Source organism: Cimex lectularius, unplaced genomic scaffold (genome assembly GCF_000648675.2).
Source record: "Cimex lectularius strain Harlan isolate CLEC.00 unplaced genomic scaffold, Clec_2.1 scaffold32, whole genome shotgun sequence".
Classification (NCBI taxonomy): Eukaryota; Metazoa; Arthropoda; class Insecta; order Hemiptera; family Cimicidae; genus Cimex; species Cimex lectularius.
This window is the reverse complement of record NW_019392689.1, coordinates 2,250,753-2,276,358: the sequence shown is the minus strand read 5'-3', so window position 1 is coordinate 2,276,358 and position 25,606 is coordinate 2,250,753. Positions and strand designations below refer to the sequence as shown.

Sequence of the window (25,606 nt, the reverse complement as noted above, 5' to 3'; positions counted from 1 at the left end):
GATTTGAATAAGTAGAACGTGAAAAAATTTTTAAAAAAACGAAAAATTTCAACTTAAAACAAAATTGACTCAACGAAAGCATATTCGTAAGAAATGGCGGATATGTGTCCGATATTTTGGAATGTAGAATCACTAAAAAATTGTTTGGTCCAAATTTCTGTCCACCAACTTGGTCATCCCCTTGTGAGTTGAAAAGAATAAATTTACAATCCGCGAACCAGTTCTTAATGTTCTATTCTTTCAAATAATTCGATTAATTACGAAAATGGATTAACAATGTAAAATAGTTGTTTTCGTTGTTTATATTGTCTTTTTTGTGTGTGAATGTTTTCGTGTCAATTTTTACTCTGTTGTTGTCGTCATTGACAGCGCGACCGTCGGTAGCGCTCCACTGCTCGCTCACGGCAACACTGAACACAGCCGAGCGGCCGAGCCGTCATACTGTAACCGAACGGAGTTTACGCTTGGCTCGGAGTCTGACCGTATACAAATGGTCCAGTCAGTTTTTCATTAGGCTCCAGTCAGGCGTTGGTCGTTGATTTCTGTCAAAATGTCAGGCCAAAAGCCCGAGGCGAATTACACGACGATGAAAACCGTTCTTTCGGTAAGACAATGCCCACAAATTTCCGGCACAACGCCGTCTCCCCACGCCACACTTCTAACTGGGCGCGTCTTTCATTTCTTGAAATTTCATTTAATTCTAGGCGGAAGTCAATACGGCCTTCGACACCGGCGAACTCGACGGATTGAAATCCAAGTGGAATTCTTTCGAAACCAAGTAAGTGAAACAATTCGTCACAACCGATTCGGAGACTTTAGCCTTTATCCTTTATTCCCGTTAAGATTAGAAACCTATTATCACATTTAGGATCCTTCAAATAATAAATACAACTTGTCTGTAAGCAATAAGCATTGGTTGGAAGTATCACCAACTTGACGATAAACAGCTAAGATGGCTGGGAGGGGTGCTTACTGTTTACCACGCTGACAAGCCGGCTTCCGCCAAGCAACTTTGCTAAATATGTACCTCAATCACAATTTGTTATATCTCATTTTGAACCGCACTACATAAAGTTAAAATCAAACAACGCTTCTTTTTTTAAATGTAAATATTTGGAATTTTTCCATACTCAATTGAAATTCCACCTACATATTAAGACTAAAATAATAGACAAATCAGCTGGGCTTGTCATAGATTTTTCAGATATTAATGTATAATTTTCTTTTCTTATTTTAGAACTTACTCTTGACACTTTTTATGCTTATTTAATTTTTCAACGTTGTAAACATTGCTTGGCAATAAAATCCACAATTATCAGTAATAATGGCAAAAAGTGAGCAGTGTTTACCATGTTGCCAAGCTGGCTTCAGCCAAGCAACTTGGTCAAATATATCCTTCAACCATAATTTGTTATATTTAATTTAGAACCATATATTTAAAATCAAACAAAGCTTTTTTTCATATAAATATATGCAATTTTTCAATACCCAGGATGTTCATAAAATTGAAATATCACCTATTTAATACTGGAACAACAGACAAATCAGCTGAACGTGTCATAGTTATTTCATACATTCCTATTTTGATGTACTATGTATTATTTGTTGTTGTTCCCATATTTATTTGTTATTTATTGAAATATTTTAGGTATCTTTTTTATTTATTTTTTGTTAGAATATGTATTCAAATGGATTAACTAGCAAGAGCTATTAAAATAGATAAATTTATAATAAGAAAAATATTTCCCTAGCTTTCTAGGGCCTTTTAGGGCAAGGCCGGAGGAAGCTGTTAAGTACCTTAAGGTCCCCTAAATTTGCAACCATAGAAACTAATTTAGTGGCCATGGTCTGCCGGTATGGTGACTCCCTTATGTATGACAAAGAGTTGGATGGATATAAAAAGATATTCCCATATTATTTTATTATTTAATAATTATTTTAAAATTATTATTAAATCATTTTGTTGTTTCATTAGCATTCTTACTTGGGAATAACATCCATAATTATCAATAATGATACGAAGAATTTAGTATTGTACAATTTACCTTGCTGTCAAACCCTCTTCAGCCAAGTAACTTGTACAAATACTAAAATTATAATTTATTAAAAACTGCTCAAAAATGAATAGGGATATTTGTAATTTATTCATTCTATTAATTTTAATTAAATTAACCGTTATATTCTTGTTAGTTGGATAAAACAAAATGGAAAATACAAACCAAAAACAAACAAATTTTTATTGACAGATTTACTTAAAAATAGTAAACATGATGATTACTCATTTTGTAAACAAAACCTTTTCTCATCTTTCCTTCTTCATTTTAATCCAGTTGTATCCTCCTTAACCATAGAAAGACATCAACTTGATCCAGAAGTCTGCAATGTTATTGTGAGAATGAGTAATCGAGTCATGGCAAGTGGATATCACAGAGGCAGTTGGTGTTTCTCAGAACGTGATCTACTGTGCTTAGCCCAATTCTGAGTGACTGGAAGTGCTAATAGGAGGCCTGGTTGTGAATCTCAGTGCATTACAATGCTAAGGGAGGTCTTGCTGCAAGACGAAACCTTTTCGATCCCCCCCCCGCCAGATCCGAAATGTAGTACAAGATGTTTTGGCAAGGCCTTTATCAGTACAAACAATACATGATCATGAGTACAATGCCCCAGTTGTGCTTCCTTCAGAGCAGTGTGGAAGAGGTGGTGTAATGGATTGGGCTGGGATTTACACTGGAGGACCACTGGACTCCATATTGTTGAAGGCAACCTCATTGCAGTCCGTTATGTCAAAGAAATTATCGAGGAATACATCCCTCAAACCAGGGATCACATTGGGAGGGATTTTTGATCTCTGGATGACATTGCCAAACCTCATAGAGGCAGAATTGTTAATCAATGTTTAGAAAACCTGGGAATTTCCCATCTGCCCCTTCCCCATTGTCGTAACAACTGAGTGCAGAGTTTCAACTTCTATGGAGTGAAATTCCTAACAAAATTAGTGACAACCTTATTACCTATATATACCTAACAGGTGCACAGAGGCTTAAAAAAAATATTTTGTCCAATAAACAAAATTATGGAATTAAAACCTTTTATTTTGTTATTTTTCAAAATCCCTTAATTATCTTTTCCTTCAGTAAAAAACTATAATTTCTTATGAATTTTAATGCAATTTTTAATCAAAACAAAATAAAAACGTTAGAGAAAGTAAATACTTAAAATTGGCAATATCCCTATTCATTTTTGAGCAGTTTATTTCATTCAGGACACACAATAGTTAACTAAAACCAAACATAACTTTTTTAAATGTATGTATACATCTTCAAAATGGTTATTGCTTGTCTGTCCAGAAAGTTTGTACATTTATATATAATTTTTTCTTCTTGTTTAAGTATATTTTTAACCCTTTTAAAATTGATATTAATTCCTGTCGCTTGTATAATTCAATTAACTAATACATTTTCTAAAGTTGTGAGCATTTCTTGGAAGTATTATTTTCTGCACAGTTATTAGTACATTGTCAGGAAGAAGTTAGTATTTGTTACCTTGTTCACTAGTTCAATACTGAATTATTATATTTATTTCAGGGAATATAAAATTAAAATCAATAAGTGTATAGTGTTTGATTATTTTCTTATTGCAAGATTATCTCCTTATGATTTATTTAATTATTCAAAGTTTTAAATATCTACAATTAGCAATAATGATGATGAGAAATATGCACTGTTTATCATGTTGCCAATTTTGATGTCAATAGGCAACAACCAGTTAAACATGGAGAGATGGAATAACAGACAAATCAGCTGAATAAAAATGTTGTCCAATTTTTCAGACTTCTTTGTATATTTCTTTTTTTCCTTGTTTACATGAATAAGGCTACTATGAATTCTAGCCGCAAGCATTATTCAATTAACCACTGTATTTTCTAAAGTTGTGATATATGACATTGCTTGGGTATATTACTTCCTGCCCAATTGTCAGAAATGATAGCAGGACAAATTTATTAAGCTTGCTTAAGTCAAAAAGCTTATTCAAATAAGGTTAAAGTATCTTTCAGGCTTTGGCTTTTCTTCCCCCATGAGTATGAATCTCAGCCTGCATAGACTTTTATGCCCACAGAGGACACAACAGTTATTAATTTGGACTCCTTTGTTGCCCTCGGCCCTCTCGAGAGAAAACACGAACTTTTTTATTTTTCTTGAGCTGAACTGCGAAGGAGTCTGACCTATTGGTGGTAGTGAGTAATTTTTTTAAAAATGTGAATTTGTTTACCTTATATTTCTTTGAATTGTTTTTTATGTATGATTCCTATATTGATTGATATTTGGTTCAATTGAATTTGTAAGTGCCAAACTATCAATGTTTATTTTCATTTTGAACAAACTCGAGCTAAAGAGTTTAAGCTTTGCGTCTATTTTATTTTTTAATTTTGAAAATTAATTGGGGGAAACAATCCTGTTACAATTACCCGCAATAAAAATGTTATCATCGATTTATTTTAAAATTTCTTGATTGTTCTGTGCCCAACAAAATTTAAGCAGCCATAAGACGTGGAAATGCAATTAATGGTACTACCTTCACCAATGCAGTATCTAATTTTTTTCCTGATTCTCATAGTAATGAATGACAAACTGCCTAGTGGATTAAATGTAATAGGCATTCGGGGTGTTCTGTACAGGCTGGCATTTAGTTTTTTGTTTGTTTTTTTAGTTTCTGCTTTGTTCATCATAGGATGTGTCGGTGTTGTTTGTGATAAACTTTGAGCTTGGTAAACAGCTTCTGCAGATGCACGATTTGTTGAATGTTTTTGTCTATTGGCGATGAGAGTTTTATCTTCTGTTTGTTTTAAACATTGATATTTGAGATGTTGATACGATAGATTTTTTTTTTTTTTTTTTTTTTTTTTTTTTTTTTTTTTTTTTTTTTGTCGTTGACAAGATGGATTATATAATGTAGGTTTCTATGTAGAGGGGTTGCATTAAAAAATTTAATATTGTCGCAATTGCTATTGTAAATGTAATTTCGATTATTGTAGATGATGGGATTTGGTCTGCGAGTTGGTGAACTCATGTTGAACCAGAATACGCACGCTACTGGGTCTGTCTTCACTCACGGGTTTTTTGTTTGAGTTATTCAAATGCGTTTCAGCATTTTGTTTCAGTGTTGAAAGTTTCTCACTGAAGATGGCGCAATGCCATATTTTTATTTTCTATTTTTAAAAAATTATTACCAATTTCTCGCATTCTTAAGGCTTAATCCTCTTTTGGAAAAACTTTACTGTGTTTTGGATTGCTTCTTGAACCTTTAGGTATGATTGTGTGTACAATGAAGAATACAAAATATTATATAAACCTCATTTGAGTTGTATTTGAAACACATAAAATAAAATTAAAAATAGATGTTTATGACATGCATTAACATAACTAAATTAATAAATTTAAAAAAAGAACTGTTTAATTATTATTATTACAATTAAAAATATATTTTGGAAGTGTTGTTAGAAATTAAATTTATACTTCATATAAAATGTGTATGTGTGTACAATTCAGTATTATTGGACACATGTCGAATGCACTGTTACCACTTTTTTTTTTTATCGTGGATGATTCCCCTTATAACAGGACATTTGCCCCCCAATTAATTTTCAGAATAAAAAAAATAGTCGCAAAGCTTGATCTCTTTAATTCGAGTTTATTCAAAAGGAAAACAATGAACAATTATAGTTTGGCACTTACAAACTCAAATGAATCAAATAGAAAACAAAGGAATCTCACACAAAACACAATTCAGAGAAAAAATGAAATAAATACCCATTTTAAAAAAATTGCCTCACCGCCTTGATTAATATTAATATTTGCAGATTGGTCAGACTCATTCGCAGTTCAACTCAAGAAGGTAAAATCTTTCTCCTCGCCCTGAGTCTCCCAAGGAGAAATGAGGGCACACGAAGGAGTCCAAAATTAATAACTCTTAAACTTTTTTCTGACATATCTGTACCTGGTTGTTTCTGCTGCTCTGAATTTATACATCTGACTGGAGTCTGCACTGTCCAGTCAGCAGTCCTAATTTCATTCCCTAGCATGTCGTAGATTTAGTAGTTCTGCCATTAATTTTTACTTTGATCCCTTTATGTACTTAAACTCTTTGAACAATCTTTCAAGTAGTAGAAAATTTTATTGTATTGGGTTGTCCGGAAAATAATGCAGGATTTTAAGTTTTCATTAAAAAAAATCTATATAAAATATTCTGTTTACGTTTACAGGATTACTCATTTGTNCGAATTTATAAGTTACCAACACGTTGGGAGAAATGTATTGAGAGTATGGGAAATTATTTTGATTAAAGAACATTGCTTTAAAGTAACTAGTTTCTTTTTTTTTTGTTTAATACCAAAATCCTGCATTATTTTCCGGACAACCCAATATTTAATTCAAGACTGTACTCGCACTAGTTTCATTCAATTACTCAAAGTTGTAAAGGTTGCTTGGAAGTAACTTACTGCACGATTATCAGTTAATGATGGTGGTGAGAATTAAGCACTATAGTGACAAGCTGACTTTGGCCAAGAAACTTGTAAAAATTCCATATTACAATTTAATTTCTTTTTTTAATGACCATTGTATAATCTGGTAAGTATCATAGCTTTTTGGATTAATCCTTCATATGTTTAGCAGTCATAATTGACCGTTTTAATTGTTTCAATTAATTATACCTTAGATAAAAAGTCTTGGTGGAAATGAAAAAGCTAATGTCATGAGCGGGATTCGAACCCACAACCTTCAGCTCGATATGCCGCTACTCTAACTAGTGGTCAAGTGGTTAGAGCAGTGGCATATAGAGCTGAAGGTTGTGGGTACGAATCCTGCTCGTGACACTAGCTTTTTCATCTCAGCCGAGACTTTAAATAAAAAGTATAATTAATTGAAACACTTTTTTAGTTAAAAAAGATGACAAGAAATGCTTTTAGTTACCAAAAAATAGTTTATTCTCTGCATTTTTTTAAGTCTATTATTTTTAAACATTAAATGTTCACATAATAAATAAATATTTCTTAAGTGGTAAAGTTTTCTTGAAAGTAACATATATTTCACAGTATGATGAAAGGGAAGCAAAAAGTTCTCCATTTCTTGTTGAGTTGTAAAAGAATTAACATTATTAAACTTGACTTGCATGACTGTTAGAAAAGGCTGGGATAGTGCTTATTGTTTACAGCCCAGACAAAGCCATGAAGAAATGTCACAACATAAGATCCTCTTTCACAGAGGAACAATGTTTTCCCCCTTCAAACAAAGTAATGTGTATTTATTTATTTAATGGGCAATTTGCTATTTTAGGGAAGCAGAGAAACGCACAGCACTTGAACAGGCCTTGCGAGACAAGGTTATTGAGTTACTATACGATGAGAACAGAACTGTTGACACTCTCAACAAATTCATGGAGTTTCTTCTTCTGCTTTGGAATAATGAACTTGTGTTCCCGCTCACACCGGTCTCAATAATAGGAGACATTTTGGATTCGACGCCAATACCGTTGAGCGAAGTGTTGTTTGAATTTGTCGAAAAACGAGTCAGCCTTTGGAAGAGTCAGCCATTTTTTACACCTTGTAAAAACAATATATTGAGAATGTGCAATGGTCAGTTTTGCCATTTTTCCAACTCTTATGAGTATGATAACATTCCCATTTTACTTTTAGACTTGTTGCGAAGACTTTCAAAAGCTCAAAACACTGATTTCTGTGGTCGGATTTTACTCTTTCTCGCAATGTTCTTCCCATTTTCGGAAAGATCTGGTGATTATATGGACATATAATATTTCAATCCAGTCATTCCCTATAATATTTAATCATATTTAATTTCAGGTCTTAATATTGTTAGTGAATTTAACATAGACACTTGTATGAAATATGGCATTGAAGAAGATGATCTCATAGAAGGAGAACCTCTTCAAACTGTAGATATTCCGTAAGAAATTGCTATTTTTTTAAATGTTACAAACTGTATATTTAATAATGCTAATTTTACAGGATTAAACTAGATACAAATTTTTATTCCGAGTTTTGGTCACTTCAGGAATATTTTAGAAGCCCAATGTTATGCTACCTCAAGAAACAGTGGAAGGATTTTGTAAAGGTATTTTTGTTTCTTTTGCAGTTTTAAAACTCAGTAATAAATTCATTGTTCGTTTTTGTAGAATTCTAATGCTGTTTTGACTGTTTTCAAAAATTACAAACTTGATTGGGACGCTGAGACAAGCAACATGCGAACAAGTGAAGACAACTTCTTTACAAAATTTTTGACCAATCAGAAGCTACTGCTTCTCCAGCTAAATGACACAAATTTTAGAAGGACAATATACCTTCAGTTTTTAATACTGTTCCAGTTTCTATCTCTGCCCAAACCTAAGTAATAATTTTGCATTTTATTTTGGATTTGGATTTTATGGCAATTTTACTAATCATCTATTGTGTAGAGATAGTCATACGTTAAAATCAGATCAACTAGAGTGGGTGAAAACATCGGCTGAAAGTATTCACCAGTTGATAAAGGAATCGCCGCCAGATGGTGAAAAATTCTTACAAGCCGTACAGCTTATATTAAAGGTGATAACATAATGCTTTAGATGTTAATTGTTTTTTTTATTATATTTTTAATCTTACAGAGAGAAGAGCACTGGAGCAATTGGAAAGGTGAAGGTTGCCCCCCTCTTAAAAAAATAACTCAAAATTATGATAAAAATGCAGTAATCAAGTCACCGCCTAAAAAGGAAACTATGGCAAATGTATTGCACCAGACTAACAATTTTAATAAATTAATTGTCCCAAGGTATTTCCTTTAATTAAATATTTTCATTTTGTAATATTATTTTTTATACAAGTAAATAATTTCAGGTCTGACAGACTTGAAGTGATCGATATGAGGCAAGATTATTTAAAATATCTCCCGGGTAGAAATTGCAGCCCTCAAGTAACTGATTTCTTAGCAGAGTGTATACAACAGAGCGAGTCTCCAGAGCCTATTGATATCAAGGACAAGTGCGATTGTGTTTTACCGTTTCTTTACCCTCTTGGATACAGATGAAAATAATGAAAGTGCTATATTTTATTTACAGGAAAGTTAGTGATCCCCAGTACGGTTGGATTGCATTAAAGCTCCTTTCTCTAAAATCACCCCATTTCTTCTCAACAAACACCCAAAACCCAATACCAAAACTACCTGAGTTTGTAGATCATATATGTAGAAAAATTTACAGGGAACAGAATCCAGGCCTTTTGCTACCTCCTCTGTTGCCAGCCCCTAAAACAATCTCAAAGGCTGAGGCTAAAAAAGAAGGAGTGAAAGTGTTAAAAGGTGTTAATTCTAATGAAAGTAAAGTTCAACAGATAAAATTACAAAAAGGCCAGATCAAAATTATAAAGACCCAAAGTGGGAAACTAATTAAATTGAATGCTGTCACAAACACACCAATTAAAACGATAAAATTGGGTGATAAAACCAGGCAAATTGCCTCTACTGCAGCCAAAAATGAAAAATTATCCAAATCCCCGGAGAAAAATTTAGAAAAGTTAAAATCAGAATCAAATGACAAAACTGAATCAAAAGATAAGATGGACAAATCTGAAAGGGTGGAAAAAGAAAAATCTGAAAGACACGATAAAGTTGAAAAAACTGATAAAACACTTTCAAAGGTGAATGAAAAATCAGACAAAGACAACCACAGTCACGATAAACATCCACAAAAACTGACAAGTAGTAAAGTGTCCAATTCAGACAAGTTAGAGAGGAATGACAAACATGAAAAGAATATGTCATCGACAAAAGTGGATAAATCGAAGATAGAAAAAGAAAAAAAAGTTTCAGAAAAGAAAACAGAAAAATTGGTTGAAAAGACTGAGAAAAACAACAGCAGTAGTAATAACAAGGAAAAAGAGAGAAATTCAGAAAAACAATTCTTTAAAAAGGAGAAATCACCAGGAAAGAGGAAAAGATCACATGACAACGATTCTGATGATAAAGAAAGCTCTCCTGCAAATACAAAAAAAACAAAAGGTAATGGTAATTAATTAATTAATTAATCCAGCTTAGTTGGCTATTATAAATTATTTCCAATACAAAAATTTATATTTTATAATAAAATTAATTTTTGTTTAACAATTTATTTATAGATAAAAGAGATGAGAGGAAAGATGAAAAAGAAGATGATAGCATTACTTGTCCAGTGTTGACTAAGGAATTGATAGCAAGGCTAGCAAAATCAATATCGGGGAGTTGGAAAAAAGTTGCAGAGAAGCTAGGTTATAAACCCGATGAGGTAATTTTTATAAGATAATTTTTAATTTTGTGGAAATTATTTTATATAATTAAAATTTTTAATCTAGGTCGAATATTTTGAGAGCCAGAAAGATTCGGACTACACTAGGGCTGTCAATTTACTTCTCGTGTGGTGTAGTACTGAAGATGACGCAACTCCCGAAAATCTGAGGCAATCATTGAAAAATCTTGGTCTCTTGGAAGCTGTTAAAATTTTATCAGCTTCGTAGTCTAGTTGTGTCCTGTAAAAATTAAAAAAAAAATTCCCATTTGTAAATAAAAGTTTGAATAGACACCTAGAATATTTTTGTTATATTTCTCAATTTTAACTTGTACAGTATAAAATTTAATAGCTGTCAAAATGTTTGTAGTACAAAGATAAATTACAAGTAAAGAATTAATTTTTAAAATTTTGTTAACAATTTTGTACGTTTGTGTATCTAATTTGGATTAATAATCAAACAAGGGCCTATAGTAAACTGCCTGTCTATGTAATTTTTTATTTTATTGACTCTTTCTCAAAAGGTTGACAGTTTTACCGGTTGAGGTGAGTGTTGGGAGTTGGAGAATTAGTTACTAGGTGCAAGGTGGCTATCGGTTTGAAAATTGTAGCCAATATGTAAAAAACTTTTTGAAACTAGGGACATATCTAAAATACCCCAAAATATCAAAAAAGTAAGTGTTTTTACTAGTTTTTAGATTTTCAGTTACGTTGAGGGGCAAGTTACGAGTTGGAGAAATGATGTATTCAACTAGATCTAACGTACCTAACAGTTTGGAAATTGTTCCCAATATGTAAAAATACTTTTTGAAACTAATGAAATATGTAAATACCAAACGACTGGTTTTCAGATTTTCTACTACCGGTTGAGGGGGGAGTTAGAGAATTGATGTATTCGCCTAGTTTTGCCCAATTTGGCTAGTTCAACTAGATCTAAGGCACCTGTTGGGTAGGAATTTTTTCTCAAGCAATATTACAAATTTATTGAAACTAAAGCAACATGTAAAATACCTAAAAACTTCAACAAAGTATTATTACACGGTTATTAGATTTTCACATATATGTTGTGGGGCGAGTGCAAATTCGGTATGTATGTATTCCACTAGCTTAACTTGATCTCAAGTACCTATCGGTTAGAAAAATGTACCCAATATGTCAAAAAACATTCAGAATCTAACGACATACTTAAAATAGTAGAAAACGCTGAAAAATTATGAATTTTTAGCGGTTAGTAGATATTCAACTAATGGTTGGGGGGCAAATTACGTGTTGAGGAATGATGTTCAACTAGATCTAAAGAACGTTTAGGTTCGTAAATTGTAACCAATATGTATAAACATATCCTGAATCTAAAGAAATATTTAAAATAAGAAAAAACTTTTAAAATGTAAGTCTATTGATTGGTTTTTAGATCTGCAACTACCCATGGGGGGGGGGTCATTCGACCTGCTGAGGATTGAAAAAGGAATTAGGCTCTTAAAAACAAGCAGTTTTCGAGAAACCCCCCCCCCAAAAAAAAAAAAATTGTTAATGTCTTTTTTGATGAAATTCAACCTGCTGAGTTAGCGAATAAACCCTTGTGACTAGTTCAACTTGATCTCATGCAGCAATCTTGTTAAAAATTGGTCACAATATGTATAAATACTTTCTAAAACTAAGAAATTTCAAAAGTCTAAAATGACTTCGAAAAGGTATGTTTTTCTATCGGTTTTTCGAGTTTGACATACCGGTTGAAGAGCGAGTTGCGAGTTAGCGAATGAAGCCTTGCGACTAGTTCAAATTGATCTCGTGCAGCAATCTTGTTAAAAATTGGTCACTATCTTTGTTTTAATTTTTTTAGATGCGTTGGTTGTTATCTCTTTGTGTTGAGCATTGACGACATATTCCTCTTTAGCTGCAGCATTCTCATAGGTTCCGCATCATTCTGGTTTCCATCCTGGTTGACAGATAATGGTCACAAATTCTCCGAGATCCATTTTGAGTAATTCATTGAGCTTGCTTACCATTTTCTCCATTATAGCTCAAACGATTTTCTTCCCAATTGAATTTACGATCCTCAACAAATATTGAGTTTCTCCATACTGAGACCCTCGCAACTCTTTATTTTGTACTTTACCATGAGAAGCTTGTCTCTAGTTTGGTGTTGTTTGTCAATAAGATCCCAAGAGACAGCACACCTCGTTCCCTTCAGGGTTTTAGCATTCTGGAATATGTTTCTTACATCAATTTCCATTGGAATTTTTGCAATGATTGGTCTAATTCCTTTTAATGATTTTCCAATTGGATATCCTCTATAAATCCTCTCTCTCATTTTTAATATGGACACACAAAACATTTTGACCGTGTGAATTCAATCCTTGCCTTCTCCTCTCAAACCATAAAATATGATTTTTTTTGTCTCCTGTGATAAATATTCTAGTTGTTGCGTGTCTTTTTGTTGATTTCTTTTTGCTCCTTCAGCTCTGCCTTTATTTCAATATTCTCCTGAATTATACTCTAGAGATTTGCGCCCATAGCCCTCATATCGGTTTTCAGACCGGCCAATCTAGAATCTAGAATATCCGTAAACCCTGATTTAAGATGCTTTAACGAGAGAGAGCCAACCTGGCGCCCTCCTCAGTCATATTTAATTCTGAGTTATGCTTTTTATATTGTTGATGTTTTTCCTCCGGTTAGCAGCTTTTTTTCCTTTTAATCATTGGGTCAGGAGAGAAAAAGTCTGTAAGATTATCCATATGCAAACATTGACATCTTCCTAACTCTAGTTTTCATTTATATTAATGAAGTTAGGAGAAATTTTTTTGGTAATAAAAAAGTATCAAGTATTTTGTTGCAGTCTGTTGTAGGCGATAGAAATTTGAAAAAAATTCCATCTCCTTCCTTTTGGAGAGTAGATAAATAACAATTTTTGATAATCTATGTTTGTTTAATATTCTTAATTGGTTTTTTAATTTCCTTGTGATAGTTGAAACCTGTTTGTATTGTTTTATGCTGTCTAGTATTACACCATGCTGCAGTCTGAATGATAGAGGTGAACATCTCTGCTTCATTATTTAATTGATCTTCCATTTTCAGAGGTACATTAAGGACCATTTTAGCATCCAAATCTAAGAAAAAACTAGTCCAGTCAGTAGTTATATTAACTAGGCTTGCATTTTTTAAAATATTTTTATTATCATTTCACTTAGCGTCAGTGATTGGAATTTAGACAAAAGTTTTCTGTTATGTTAATGAAGTTAGGAGAATTATTTTATTTTTTGGTAATACAAAAGTCTAAGAGAGCAATTATTATATTGCAGTCTGTTGTAGGCGGCAGAAATTTGAAAAAATCATCTCTCCTTCTTTTTGGTGACTAGATAAATGACGATTTATGATAATCTTTACGTTTGTTTAATTTTATTAATTGTCTTTGGGATTTTATAAAATTGAATTAATTTATTTGTTTTAGTTAAAATATTATTAATTTATGGTGTTTTTATGGTGTTATTAAAAACATTTTGAGGAGGTTTCTTTTGACCAATTGGCGAGTGCGAGACACAGCGTGAGGTTAGCCGAAAGTGGAACTCTTCACAGATCAGCCATGGCGGTGGTGAGTCTACAAACTTTATTCCGTTTTTTATCCGACAACATCTATTATTCTGTTACACTTTAACAATTAATTATTTTACTATTATGTTACTCGTGTTGTTAGAAACAGTAGATTTTGTCGGATTTAGGATAAATCCTTAAAAACTTTCAATAGGCCCAAGTCTAACCATCGTGGTTACACGTTGTTTATGTCGTGTCTGCGAAAATGTCCATGAATTTCATTTTTCGACCCGTTTCAGACAAGGAAGCAGGCCCCGGCCCCCGTCAAAAAGACATCGTCTAAGTCGAAAAAGGAGCCTAAAGACAAATCGAAGAATGTCATGCGAGATGTCAAGATCCGAAAACTGTGCCTTAACATCTGCGTCGGCGAGTCTGGTGACAGGCTGACCCGTGCGGCAAAGGTTCGACACTGGACTTTTAAAAAAATGGATTTCCTTCTGACGATTCTTTTTTTTCAGGTGTTGGAACAGTTGACAGGTCAGCAGCCAGTCTTCTCGAAGGCGAGGTACACTGTCAGGTCATTCGGTATCAGGCGTAACGAAAAGATTTCAGTCCACTGCACAGTCAGGGGTGCCAAAGCTGAGGAAATCCTCGAAAGAGGCCTCAAGGTATTTAAATATATTTTACCAAATTGTTTATAATCATGAAATGTTATGGAGGAGGACTTGGAGATTCATCCTCCACTATTGTACATTCTTTTTGATGACACTTATCTCCATGGTGATCAGATATCCAAATCATACCTCCATGGATGAAATTTTATTCTTCATACTTTTACATGTTTGAAGTATATTGCGAGGTTCAAACATTTTTTATTACTTAGAAAAACAAAAATAAACTAGTCAGCTAAGAACAAGGGAAGTAAAAAATAAGTGGCTAAAATTTTATTCAGATTTCAGTTAGTATTCCAGAAACAAAGTCCACAAACACACACTAGTTGTCTCGAAGTCAGCATTTTTCATAATTAGAGTTATTTCAACGCACAATAAAGTCTTGGAAGGCGTTTCTGGCTTCACTGCGTTCTCTGAAAAATTAATTCTTCAAAAAGTGATTACAACACCTAAGAAAGTGGAAGGCAAGAGGTCGGGTGAAATGGAGGGAGTAGTAAGTTTTACACCCTTGTCCTCCTTACGTTTCTACAGGGTATTGTGACATGTGGCCTGGCATTATGGTGAAGAAAAATTGGCCCCCTTACGTTTTCCAAAGCTGGGCAAAAAAAAAATTTTTTTTCAATTTCTTGGCAATATTTCCCTGCTGTGATAGTTTCACCATAATTCAGGAAATTGAAGTGAACAACTCCAGCAGTGCACCACCCAACTTTCACCAGAACCATTTTTGGGTGCAGATATGGTTTCGGGTGTTTTGGCATTTCATCCTTGTCCAACCACTACCTGTACTCCTGTTATCGTATAGAATCCACTTCTCATCACATGTGATGATTGGATCAAGAAATGGATCATTTTGGCGGCACAACAGAAGAGAAGTACAAATTTCAAAGTGGCAATTTCTTTGGCCTTCATCAGTTAGTTCATGTGGTGCATACTTATCGAGCTTCTTTACTTTACCAATTTGCACCAGATGAAGAACAAATGCCATGCTGGGTAAACATGAAAACCATAAACTTCCTACTCTCTTTACTTTATGTTTACCCGACACAGAAAGTTGGTCCTTAACGAGAGGGATGTCGGCTTCCCTTAACAATTTAAACCCTTCTCTTATCCTCTCAAATAAACAAGTTAAAATAAGTACAAGATAAGTAACAAATAAGTTAGTTCATATGCCCTCATCAGTCTTCTTTTTGAAAATAAATGAATGAAAGGTTCCTTAAGGTCTTATTCACATTGATTGTAGGTTAAAAAAAATGCACTTATTTGTGTTTAAATGGATAATTCTCAGATGAGTTCTCCAACACCATACAGTGCTAAATCAAATCAACTTATTGCAACTCCCATCACCTTTTTGTTGCTGATGCGGATACTTATAGCTGGTACATATAATTAATATCAATATTCCAACACACGTTTGGCATCAAAATGTGTAGAACTTGTTAACGGTTGAAAGAAAACTGATTCAAGGTGATGATGTAAAGTGGCCATTCACGATCGCTCCCAGCAATCCAAACAGAGCATCGCCGTTCCAAAAACCATGTCAATGGCAAAATTGAACTGGCTCGCCAAATATTTGACTGGTCCAAACATATACAGCCCGATGACTGCATGGCCCTTCATGAATGGGAAAACCTGGCATGAATGGTGGAATTTGGCTTGGTCGTGAAACACGTGTTTTTTTTTTTTTTTTTTTCGCGCAGTCTGTCTTTCTGTCACTGAGCAAACATCTCTGTAGTACATTCTCAAAAAGTCAAAAATGTTTATTCTTTATTGGCAATGACATCCAATTGATATTTTATTGTTGAGGTGATTGAATTGTATAAAGTTTACCATGTTTATGGAAAGTGGTGGACAACAATTAAGTTCCTCTAATCAGTGGGTTCAAGGGAAAGATCTTTCATCAAATAGGATCTGTTCCCAGATCATTTTCTTACACCATTTCCTCTTTGGTTTTTGCTTTTTATACATAAACAAACAGCAGCGTAGCCGAAGAGATGTTGAGAAAGTAATTCACTAGACGACGATCGGAGCGGACAGTCTGTGGAGCAGTCGTGAAAGCCCCCTCAAATTTTAGGCACTCCAAATGGAACTATGCGGCTTGGCGCGGTTCCACTTCTTAAGGTGGCCATTCACGATTGCATAGTTCCATTTGGAGCATCTTTCTTCTTCTTTTTAAATGTTTCTTTTATGAGCCATATAATGAATGTTTGATTAATAATTATTAAACAGCACTTCGTAATTTAAAAATGGTTGACTTTGAAATAAGTTTATCCAATGAAAGTTTAGTGCTATAATAATTTCTGCTTAATTGCAACTCCCATCACCTTATTTATTGCTGATGAGGATACTTGTGGCCGATATAGACGTTAAATTTTCATTTTGAATTTTGTAGAAGAAAAAAAAATTGCACTTGAATTTTTAAAAAAGTACTGACTCCCGAATGAGTTTTTCTTTAAAAACAAGTGCTATATCAATTCCAGTGAATTTGCAACTCCCATCACCTTATTTATTGCTGATGTGGATACTTACTGCTGGTACAATGTTATAAAATATGAAGTAACTGCATCAATTATATTTAAAGTGTTAGATGTATTGACCATTTTTTTACTCATGAATAATCTGGATATCTTTATGACCTGGAACTAAAAACTAAAATTAATATCTGCCACGCTTTGAACCTATTTTAAGGTAATCATCAGGACAAAACACTCTAAAATATGTCTACAAATTGACATAATTAAGATTTTAATAAATGATTTCAAAATCCCATTTCTGCCAACTCCACCACTTCATGGATATGTTGGGACTGAGTTTATCTTCAAAGAAATTTGAAACTTAATTATGTCAATTTGTTGACATCTTTAAGATTGTTTTGTCCCGATGATGACCTTAAAATAGGTTGCAAGCGGTAATTGAAATTGTTTGTTCGGCCAGACCTCCAGATCCAGATTATTGGTCAATTTATATTTCAAGCGTTTAAATAAAAATTTGTGTTACAGGTACGAGAATATGAATTGAGAAGAGACAATTTCTCAGACACAGGAAACTTTGGATTTGGTATTCAAGAACACATCGATCTTGGTATCAAATATGATCCCAGCATTGGTATCTACGGTTTGGATTTCTATGTTGTCCTCGGCCGTCCAGGTAAATATTTTTGCGTTATAATTATTTTTTCAATCTTCTTTTTCTTACCTTTCGGCCGTGCCAGGTTTCAACGTTGCACATAGACGGAGAAAAACTGGAAAAGTTGGTTTCCAACATAGGTTAACTAAAGAGGATGCCATGAAATGGTTCCAACAGAAGGTATAAATTTTTATAAACCTACGACTGACAATTTTTACTTATATTTCTTTTTCTGTTTCAGTATGATGGAATCATTTTGCCTGGCAAGAAGTAGATTACTTCTTTACAATAAATTTTTATTTCTTAAACAAAAGTATACTGCTTTTTTTCTCTCCCCCGAATAAAATTTATTAACATGATTTCTTTTTTTGTATTAGATTATTTTAGTCAATAAGTCAAAATGGTTTTGGGATTTTCAAAACTTAATGTTGCCATACAATATTACAGTAATGTAATATTAAATTGATCGCTTACCTCTATTGATTTATATATGAAATTAAACTAAAAACTAGTTTAGCATTGCCTTCATCATTGTATATTTGATTGCGATAAATGATACATCATGGTAACAACTGTTTTGAAATTTTTCTCAGAAGAAAAGTACCATAAAAAATTCATTAACAGAGATTTAAATAAATAAATAAAACTATTTATAGTCAATAGCAAGATTAAACAACTTTTCTGTTGGACTTTTTCCTGTTGTTTAAGTGAATGTATTGTTTTCTTCTTTGTTCTTTTTTGGAGAAACTTAAAAAAAAAATCATGAAGAAATCTCTAAATCTGGCCTGCATTTAGAAAGAAGAAATACTTTTGTTTACTAAAATGAGAATCTACAACAATTGCATATGCATTGCAGTCCTATTCAAACATCTTTTCGTCTGTGTTGGGAAATTTTTTTATATAGTATAAATGGCTTTTAATATTACCCACTTCAAAGTCTACTACTGATTTTTTGTTGCACTTTCATCTAAAAATTGTAATAAATCTGTAGTTTGTCCCTAAACATTCTAATCTGTCAGATGTGTTTCAATTTGTTGCTATCTTCTGTGGTAGGTTTTAACTAAAATTATAACTCTGAAGATGATAGGGAAGCTGAAATGTACCAACAAGCCACAGCGAGTCTTAAGCAGACCAAATGATCCGAAACAATCGCTACCCTTGTCCCTTTTTTCCAAAATTGCAGTCTAGTTTTCTGCCTACAAGTGTATCTTTCTTACTGCTTGCTTCTGCATTAGCTGTAGAGATCCAGAAGAGTAGAAAGGCAATTGAGCCAAACCAAGTCCATGCAGTGGTTATTAAATTAATGGTAGGTAGAGCAGGTTGGTCAGGGGCTAGATGATTTGATTCAACTTTCAGTAGTGTAAAGCACAAACTAATAGAAATTTTAAGAACCACCAGAATCGACAGCAAGAAGCATAGACTAATATCAGACCTGAATTGGAATCGAGCAAACTACCTCAGAGGCCTTCATAATTGAGAAGAGACAGCTGTATTATATCGCCCCTGCTTTTTACCATGTGCTTGGAAGCTACTTAAAGAAGCCAATTTCCAAACAATGGGAGATACCTGAATAACATGCAGTTGACACACTAGTGATGACAACATAAGGCTCATCTCACACATGTATGTACACGTATGTGTAGATTTGAGCTTACATAAATCAATATCGATGATTTTTACATATTTCCTGAACCTGGAATTACAATGGGTCACTGTACTTCGAGTTTTTCCAAATTCAGTTTGGGTGAACTGATTTTCCTCCTTTGCCCTTCAGTTTTGTCAGACCACTCAAGCCCGATCAAAACCAAAAAGTTTTTTCACAGAGACAATTGTATTAATTTTGCTTGTGCTTTAAGCTACAAAAGAAACAATACAACAATGACTGAAAGGACAAAAAAAAAAAAAAAATACAGACTGGAAGTATTTAAATTTGGCTTTGCCAATAACTTTCTGATAAACGGCTCTATGATTCACCAGGAACTTAAAATAGTTTAAGACTAAATTAGACTAGTTATTTTGATGTCATTTGTTCCATATACTTATTCCTGTGTATATTACAAATACCCAGTAATACGTTCAACTGATTGTTACAAATGAGTTTCCACAATTTTCCAGAAAACTTATTCTAAAAATTCAATAGGAATTATATAAAAAATAAACAATTTTATAACAAATATAATTTAATTCTGTAAAAACAAACAAAAAGTAAGTACATTTGTTTAACCATCCAAGTTGAAATAATAATTTCACTTTTGGTAATAATAAATTGGAAGATGAAATAAATTCAATAAATAAAGTCACGGTAATGCATAAAATTCATCAAACCTTAAATCTTTCATGTAAAACATTTTTCAAATGTGAGGTTTAGATTTTTCTTAAAAAACAAGGGCACCTAGAAAATATTAAAAGCTGCAGATGATGCTTTTTAACAAGCTATTTATTTGTTGAAGAGCATGAAAAAGTTTAAAAGCGAATGCTTATTTGAATTGTAGAATGTTAAAACAATTTTTGTAATGCGCCATACACATCATTTTTGGCTCGGCTCAAACCGATTAAATCCGCCCAAAGTCAAAAGATGAATTTATTGAGATCAAGAGCACATACTTACACAACGTATGGCAAAGAAACTTCTTATTCTTGTTTTGAAGTTTTGAAAGTTGTACCTCTAAGCGACCTAGCAAGCTCCTCCTTAAAATAGGGAATAGTTTTAATAATTCCTTTTTCCAAAGGAACTTTCGGCTCCCAGTTGAGAAACTGTTTCGCTCTGCTAATGTCAGGTTTCCGCCTCTGAGGGTCGTCCTCAACAGACTCGATGCTCTTAATTTGGTTCTCGTTCCCGACTAGTTTTTTAATTATCAATGCAAAATCTGCAAAAAAGCAATATTTTTTTTCTAAATTTAATTTTATACTCTTTTAATCTTACCCATAATCGAATATTCAATTGGATTTCCAAGGTTTACTGGTTGTGTGTAATTCGAGGCCATAAGTGCGATAAGGCCGTCAATTAAATCAGAGACGTACTGAAATGATCTCGTCTGATTTCCTCGCCCATAAATCTATACATAAAATTAAATTATAACAAAACAAAATGCCTCAAAAATAAAATTATACTTTGAACAATCCAATACAAAAATAAATTTAAAAAGTTATTAACAAATTACTTTGTCATGTAGTGTCGAGCCGTATGAGATCTGGCATGTCCTGGACTCATGCAATTCATCCTACCTCATATACATTGACTCTCTGAGTACATTGTGGGCCCTAAAGAATAGATTCTCAGTGGATCCTCCCAAAGCACTTTTGCTTGGAAGATATGGAGCGTCTCGGAAAAACATATTTATCTGGATACTAGAACATGGTAATAATGCGGCAAAAGCCAGAATGGCTCATACTACAGATATTATTGCGATTCAACCTGCTGATGTTAAATGAGCAATAAAAGAAAAATTAGCAGCGTCAGTGCACTGGGTTGACGGAGAAGCTCTTACATGACAAGAGAACAATTGGTAGGTGGTGCTTAGAGGACCCGATTCGTAGAAGAAGGGCCAACCTACTCAACCCAGATTGGCCGTACAGGTAGACACATGGACACTTACTTTTGGACCAAACCCCATGGCATATGTGTCCAGCATGCAGAGTTCAATGTGTCCCGCTTAATTGAAGTATAGTTCTTTGGCTCCATATAGGGAGAAAGTAAGAATGTCGCCTGATATGAGAATTGTACTTGAGTACGACGGCAAATCATCATTAGGCCTCTTATTCTCATTTCTGGTGGAAATTCTGTATCTTTGTTTGTTTTTTTTTTTAATTTTTTTTTTTTTTTTTTTTTTTTTTTTTTTTTTTTTTGCGTTATGAACTATGCATATTAGCCATGTGACAAATTCGTATATGTGTGTTCAAATTTCGGGGGTTATTGGGAAAAAAGGGCCAGGGGCAACGGTGGGAATCGAACCCACGACCGCGGCGTGAGAGTCTCTCATGCTAACCACTCGGCTACCGCGGTCCCCCTTTTTTTTTTTTAATTAAAGTTATATTAACTAAGTTTGGTGATAGATGTTTTAGATTTTTGTGAGAATGTATTTATATGTGTGAATGTGTGTAGTCCAGGAGAATCAATGGTGGAATATCAAGTGCCCCCATCAACCCTAAATTAGGCTAGGCAAAAAATGGAGTACCAGATATTCCTCCATCATGTTATTTGAGTGAAGTATAAAAATAAAAAATAATATATTTAAGAATGAGTGAGAAAAAGAGCATGTGTAGGTAAAAACTGCATGCATTGGTTGCCGAAATGACCTTGTTGTCGATAGCACCTTGAACTTAAATTCGGCAGTGCTACAAATAAGACAAACGCCTGACCCCAGAACAGAAAGTGGATGATTCTTGTGGGTTGCCACAAGAAGCCATAAGCTCGGCTCTGCACGTACATATACACAAGTGAATAAATAGGTAGAATTGAGTCTATATAAATCTGTCAATCGACTACTATTTTATACTTGCAGTAAGAGTTTCATTTTTAAGGGCTTGGAAAATAAAGTTGGACACGACTCTTCCATCATCGATATGCATTCTCGGCCCGTAGGTGTTGAATATTCTCGCAACTCTGACTGAAACTCTATCATGTTTTGCATAAGCGTAGCTCAGCGTTTCTGAGACTCTCTTTCCTTCATCATAACAAGCTCTTGGACCTGGTGAAACGTCCAAAAATTATGAAAAATCGTGAATTATCTGAGGTGATGAAACTGCAGCCTGAATGTCTAAAATCATCTCAGTATGCCAATTCTGGAAATCTTTAGTGGCTGGTATGTTTACTACTGTGCAAGTCCTCTATTTGTTCCAAACAAATGTATATATTAGTTTTAAATTATTTTTAAAAAAACACCTTGATATTTTGCAAATGTATAAAACGGATACAATTGGCAAATAGCACACAGGCCAAATTCTGACAGACAAAACTAGCAAGAATAGATAGATGATCAGAGACAATCCAAGACTCCAAATTATAATTTAGTCTACAACTTGTAAAAGTCTCACCAATGGGGTTCACATGTCCCCAGTAGGTTTCTGGCTGTGGATGTACCTTTGGATCCCCATAGACCTCTGATGTGCTTGCTATTAAAATTTTTGCTCCAACTCTTTTTGCCAAACCTTAATTATATTAAAACAATTAATAATAATACTGACTAATTGTAATTAATAAATTATGCTTAAATTAGTAGGAAAATGGATTATTTCAAGGTCAAGGATTTGCAATACTACCCTATTTTAATCCTTTTTAAAAAGATAGTTCCTACTCACAGTAAGTTGTTTTCCAACGATCCAGATTTCGAGCTTTTAGCTCATCATCAGGTTGAAGGAGTTAATGATGATGAGCTAAAAGCTCGAAATCCGGATCGTTGGAAAACAATTTACTGTGAGTAGGAACTACCTTTTTAAAAGGATTGAACACCGCACTCACTCCACCATTCATCATTTGAGCTACCCTATTTTTGTTAAATTCTTACCAAGCATATTTATTGTTCCGATTGTGTTCGTTTTAATTGTCTTGACTGGATTGTACATATAATGTGGAGGTGAAGCCGGAGAGGCGAGGTGATATATTTCATCAACCTCGACAAAAAGGGGGCTCACGATGTCTTGGTGTATCAGCTCAAAATTCTCGTGGCCGGACCAGTGCTCAAGATTGCGTTTGCTTCCGGTGAAGAAATTGTCCACGACGATGACCTCATGGCCTTTAAGCATGAGACGGTCGACGAGGTGAGAACCTACGAATCCTGCCCCGCCAGTCACCAGTATTCGCTTTTTCGTGCTGTAGCTGAGGAACTTGACGTTCGGGAACGGTTTTGGCACACGTGTCTCGACATATTGGAGTTTGCTCTCAAGCGCTTTGATCCTGTCCTTTGCCTCGGCTAATTCTTTCAGTATCGAAACGTTCTGCAGCAAGTTTACCTCAGGCTCTTTGGCCCGGAATCTTTCAGACACTCTGACTCGGTCCTTCTCAAATATATTTTGCCCGATCAAAATACCTAAATCATACAAAATTAATCATACTGTTAAATGATCAAAGCAAATCAGACTACTTACCAATGAAGAATAGGCTGAGGCATGGAACGAATTTCAATAATAGACGTTTTGTTATTACCATATCTGGCCACTTATTCAGTGCTTTCCTTGCTACCCATTCATTTCATCTCAAGTTATCATTATGTTAAAGTCTAATACTATAATTAAAATTTATTTTCCTGCTTAGAGTAAGCTTTTTTAAGTGGCCTCTGTTTATCATTTGTAAATACGAAGGTTGTAATAATGTTTACTTTGTGCCTGATGATAACAAACCTGTTGTCAAGAGATGTCAACATTATTCAAGTTGTCAAGCTAACATAAATTTTGTTTTGTTTTGTAGGCCAAGACAATTAAAAAATAAATGAAAAGTTAATTATATTAAAAATTGAATAACATTATCCTATATGGTTAGTTAAATATGACGATATAACTTTTTTTCTTCATTTAAATTGTTGAAACATTTCATAATGCAGAAATTGAATAATTTTTAAATATTTATTCAATTTCTGCATTATGAAATGTGTAAATACAATTTAAATGAAGAAAGAAAAAGTTAATAATAATGAAATTTGAATAACATTATCCTATAAGATTAATTAAATATTTTTACTTATATATTTAAACAGGCAGATATTAAAATACAACATACAGTAACTTTTGCAGTATACAAATACATATTTGTCCACATGGAAAATTAAAATCTAAATTATACATCTGCAATGAACTACATATTAAAGAAAATGATTGAGAAAGTAAATTGCACATTGTAAAAGATTGTGAATAGCAAAAAATAGCAATAAAAACTGATTATTTGGAGATTGTGAGATGTGGTCTGGTGTGACGTAGGTTTAAAAAAAAAACATTTTCTTTATCATGCCAATGTTTCGATCTTCATTGAGATCATCTTCAGGGCTGAAAGTGTTTGTTTTCTGTGTAGAAGTGTTATTACTGTTTGCCGAGTTGAGAGTGCCCTACTGGCATATGACACATCAACACAGAAAACAAACTATTTCAACCCTGAAGATGATCTCAATAAATATTGAAACATTGGCCCGATAAAGAAAATGTTTTTCTAAACCTATGTCAAACCAGACCACATCTCACGATCTCCAAATATTCACTAATTAATGGTCTCTAAACACCATACAATAATAAAAACCTATTAATGCAGTAGAACAATAAACATTAACATTAATTTATTATCATTGTATAATTAAGCAATTTTAATATATCATATATTCTGCTAAGCAATATTATAATTTAAACTTCCAATTATTTTTTTTTAAATTGTAAAAATCTAATTATTTTGAATAGCAAGAAGACTGATCTAATGGTTTGAATCAACTACTAAATATTAGTAATTTGTGATAACTTCCGAATAGATTATTAACTAAGTATTTTCAGAGGATCTTCGGAAAAGGTCAAAACAGAGAAAACTTCCTTACGGTTTTCGCCGAGCTTTCGACAGTTTTATACTGTCATCTTCAGGGCCTGTTTTATTATCATATAAACAAACAATTAAAACATGAAAAAACAATAATTACAATGTTTCATGTTCATGTTTTAATTGTTTGTTTATATGATAATAAAACAGGCCCTGAAGATGACAGTATAAAACTGTCGAAAGCTCGGCGAAAACCATAAGGAAGTTTTCTCTGTTTTGACCTCTTCCGAAGATTCTCTGAAAAGACTTCTTGTATCCAGTAGGTCGATAATCTAGTTCATCGTTAGATTATTAACTGTTTTTGGAGTCAGTTGATAGCAGAATGAAAATAATCATGAGGTATAAAGAATATGGAAGAAAGTCTTCAATTATGGAGACCAACTCAGAAAAAATTATAAATTAAAAATTAAAAACATAAACATAAGTTAAATTTTAATAAATAAAATTAGACTTATTTTTTTATCTTGATTTG

General features: G+C 33.4%; 3 protein-coding genes across 3 annotated transcripts; 2 read left to right on the top strand and 1 right to left on the bottom strand.

Moving 5' to 3' along the window:
• The first annotated feature begins 397 nt into the window (after nucleotides 1-397).
• On the top strand, nucleotides 398-10,799 carry LOC106671985 (THO complex subunit 1). Its single transcript, XM_014403024.2, has 13 exons — nucleotides 398-604; nucleotides 705-778; nucleotides 7,332-7,630; nucleotides 7,691-7,786; nucleotides 7,856-7,958; nucleotides 8,021-8,126; nucleotides 8,188-8,399; nucleotides 8,467-8,596; nucleotides 8,656-8,819; nucleotides 8,885-9,028; nucleotides 9,106-10,043; nucleotides 10,160-10,305; nucleotides 10,373-10,799. The coding sequence occupies exons 1-13, from the start codon at nucleotides 551-553 to the stop codon at nucleotides 10,532-10,534; spliced, it is 2,628 nt and encodes an 875-aa protein (XP_014258510.1). The 5' UTR covers nucleotides 398-550; the 3' UTR covers nucleotides 10,535-10,799.
• Nucleotides 10,800-13,787: 2,988 nt separating this feature from the next.
• LOC106671988 (60S ribosomal protein L11) lies at nucleotides 13,788-17,943 on the top strand. The gene is made up of 6 exons (XM_014403027.2): nucleotides 13,788-13,894; nucleotides 14,133-14,294; nucleotides 14,352-14,501; nucleotides 17,501-17,648; nucleotides 17,713-17,807; nucleotides 17,869-17,943. The coding sequence occupies exons 1-6, from the start codon at nucleotides 13,886-13,888 to the stop codon at nucleotides 17,899-17,901; spliced, it is 597 nt and encodes a 198-aa protein (XP_014258513.1). The 5' UTR covers nucleotides 13,788-13,885; the 3' UTR covers nucleotides 17,902-17,943.
• Nucleotides 17,944-19,789: 1,846 nt separating this feature from the next.
• LOC106671978 (UDP-glucuronic acid decarboxylase 1) lies at nucleotides 19,790-24,371 on the bottom strand. Its single transcript, XM_014403009.2, has 7 exons — nucleotides 24,340-24,371; nucleotides 23,712-23,963; nucleotides 23,132-23,653; nucleotides 22,662-22,775; nucleotides 22,128-22,315; nucleotides 20,551-20,683; nucleotides 19,790-20,494 (listed from the first exon to the last, which is right to left on the bottom strand). Exons 2-7 carry the CDS (start codon nucleotides 23,770-23,772, stop codon nucleotides 20,259-20,261), a joined length of 1,254 nt encoding a protein of 417 aa, XP_014258495.1. The 5' UTR covers nucleotides 23,773-23,963; nucleotides 24,340-24,371; the 3' UTR covers nucleotides 19,790-20,258.
• Nucleotides 24,372-25,606: the final 1,235 nt, after the last annotated feature.

Coding starts and splice junctions, on each gene's coding strand:
- LOC106671985 (XM_014403024.2), top strand. CDS start 551: ATGTCAGGCCAAAAGCCCGAGGCGAATTACACGACGATGAAAACCGTT. Junction 9,029..9,105: donor CCTATTGATATCAAGGACAA/GTGCGATTGTGT, acceptor TTTTATTTACAG/GAAAGTTAGTGATCCCCAGT. Junction 10,044..10,159: donor AAATACAAAAAAAACAAAAG/GTAATGGTAATT, acceptor ATTTATTTATAG/ATAAAAGAGATGAGAGGAAA.
- LOC106671988 (XM_014403027.2), top strand. Junction 14,295..14,351: donor GGCTGACCCGTGCGGCAAAG/GTTCGACACTGG, acceptor CTTTTTTTTCAG/GTGTTGGAACAGTTGACAGG. Junction 17,649..17,712: donor TGTTGTCCTCGGCCGTCCAG/GTAAATATTTTT, acceptor CGGCCGTGCCAG/GTTTCAACGTTGCACATAGA.
- LOC106671978 (XM_014403009.2), bottom strand. CDS start 23,772: ATGGTAATAACAAAACGTCTATTATTGAAATTCGTTCCATGCCTCAGC. Junction 22,776..23,131: donor CGGAACAATAAATATGCTTG/GTAAGAATTTAA, acceptor AATATAATTAAG/GTTTGGCAAAAAGAGTTGGA. Junction 20,495..20,550: donor AATTGAATATTCGATTATGG/GTAAGATTAAAA, acceptor GCTTTTTTGCAG/ATTTTGCATTGATAATTAAA.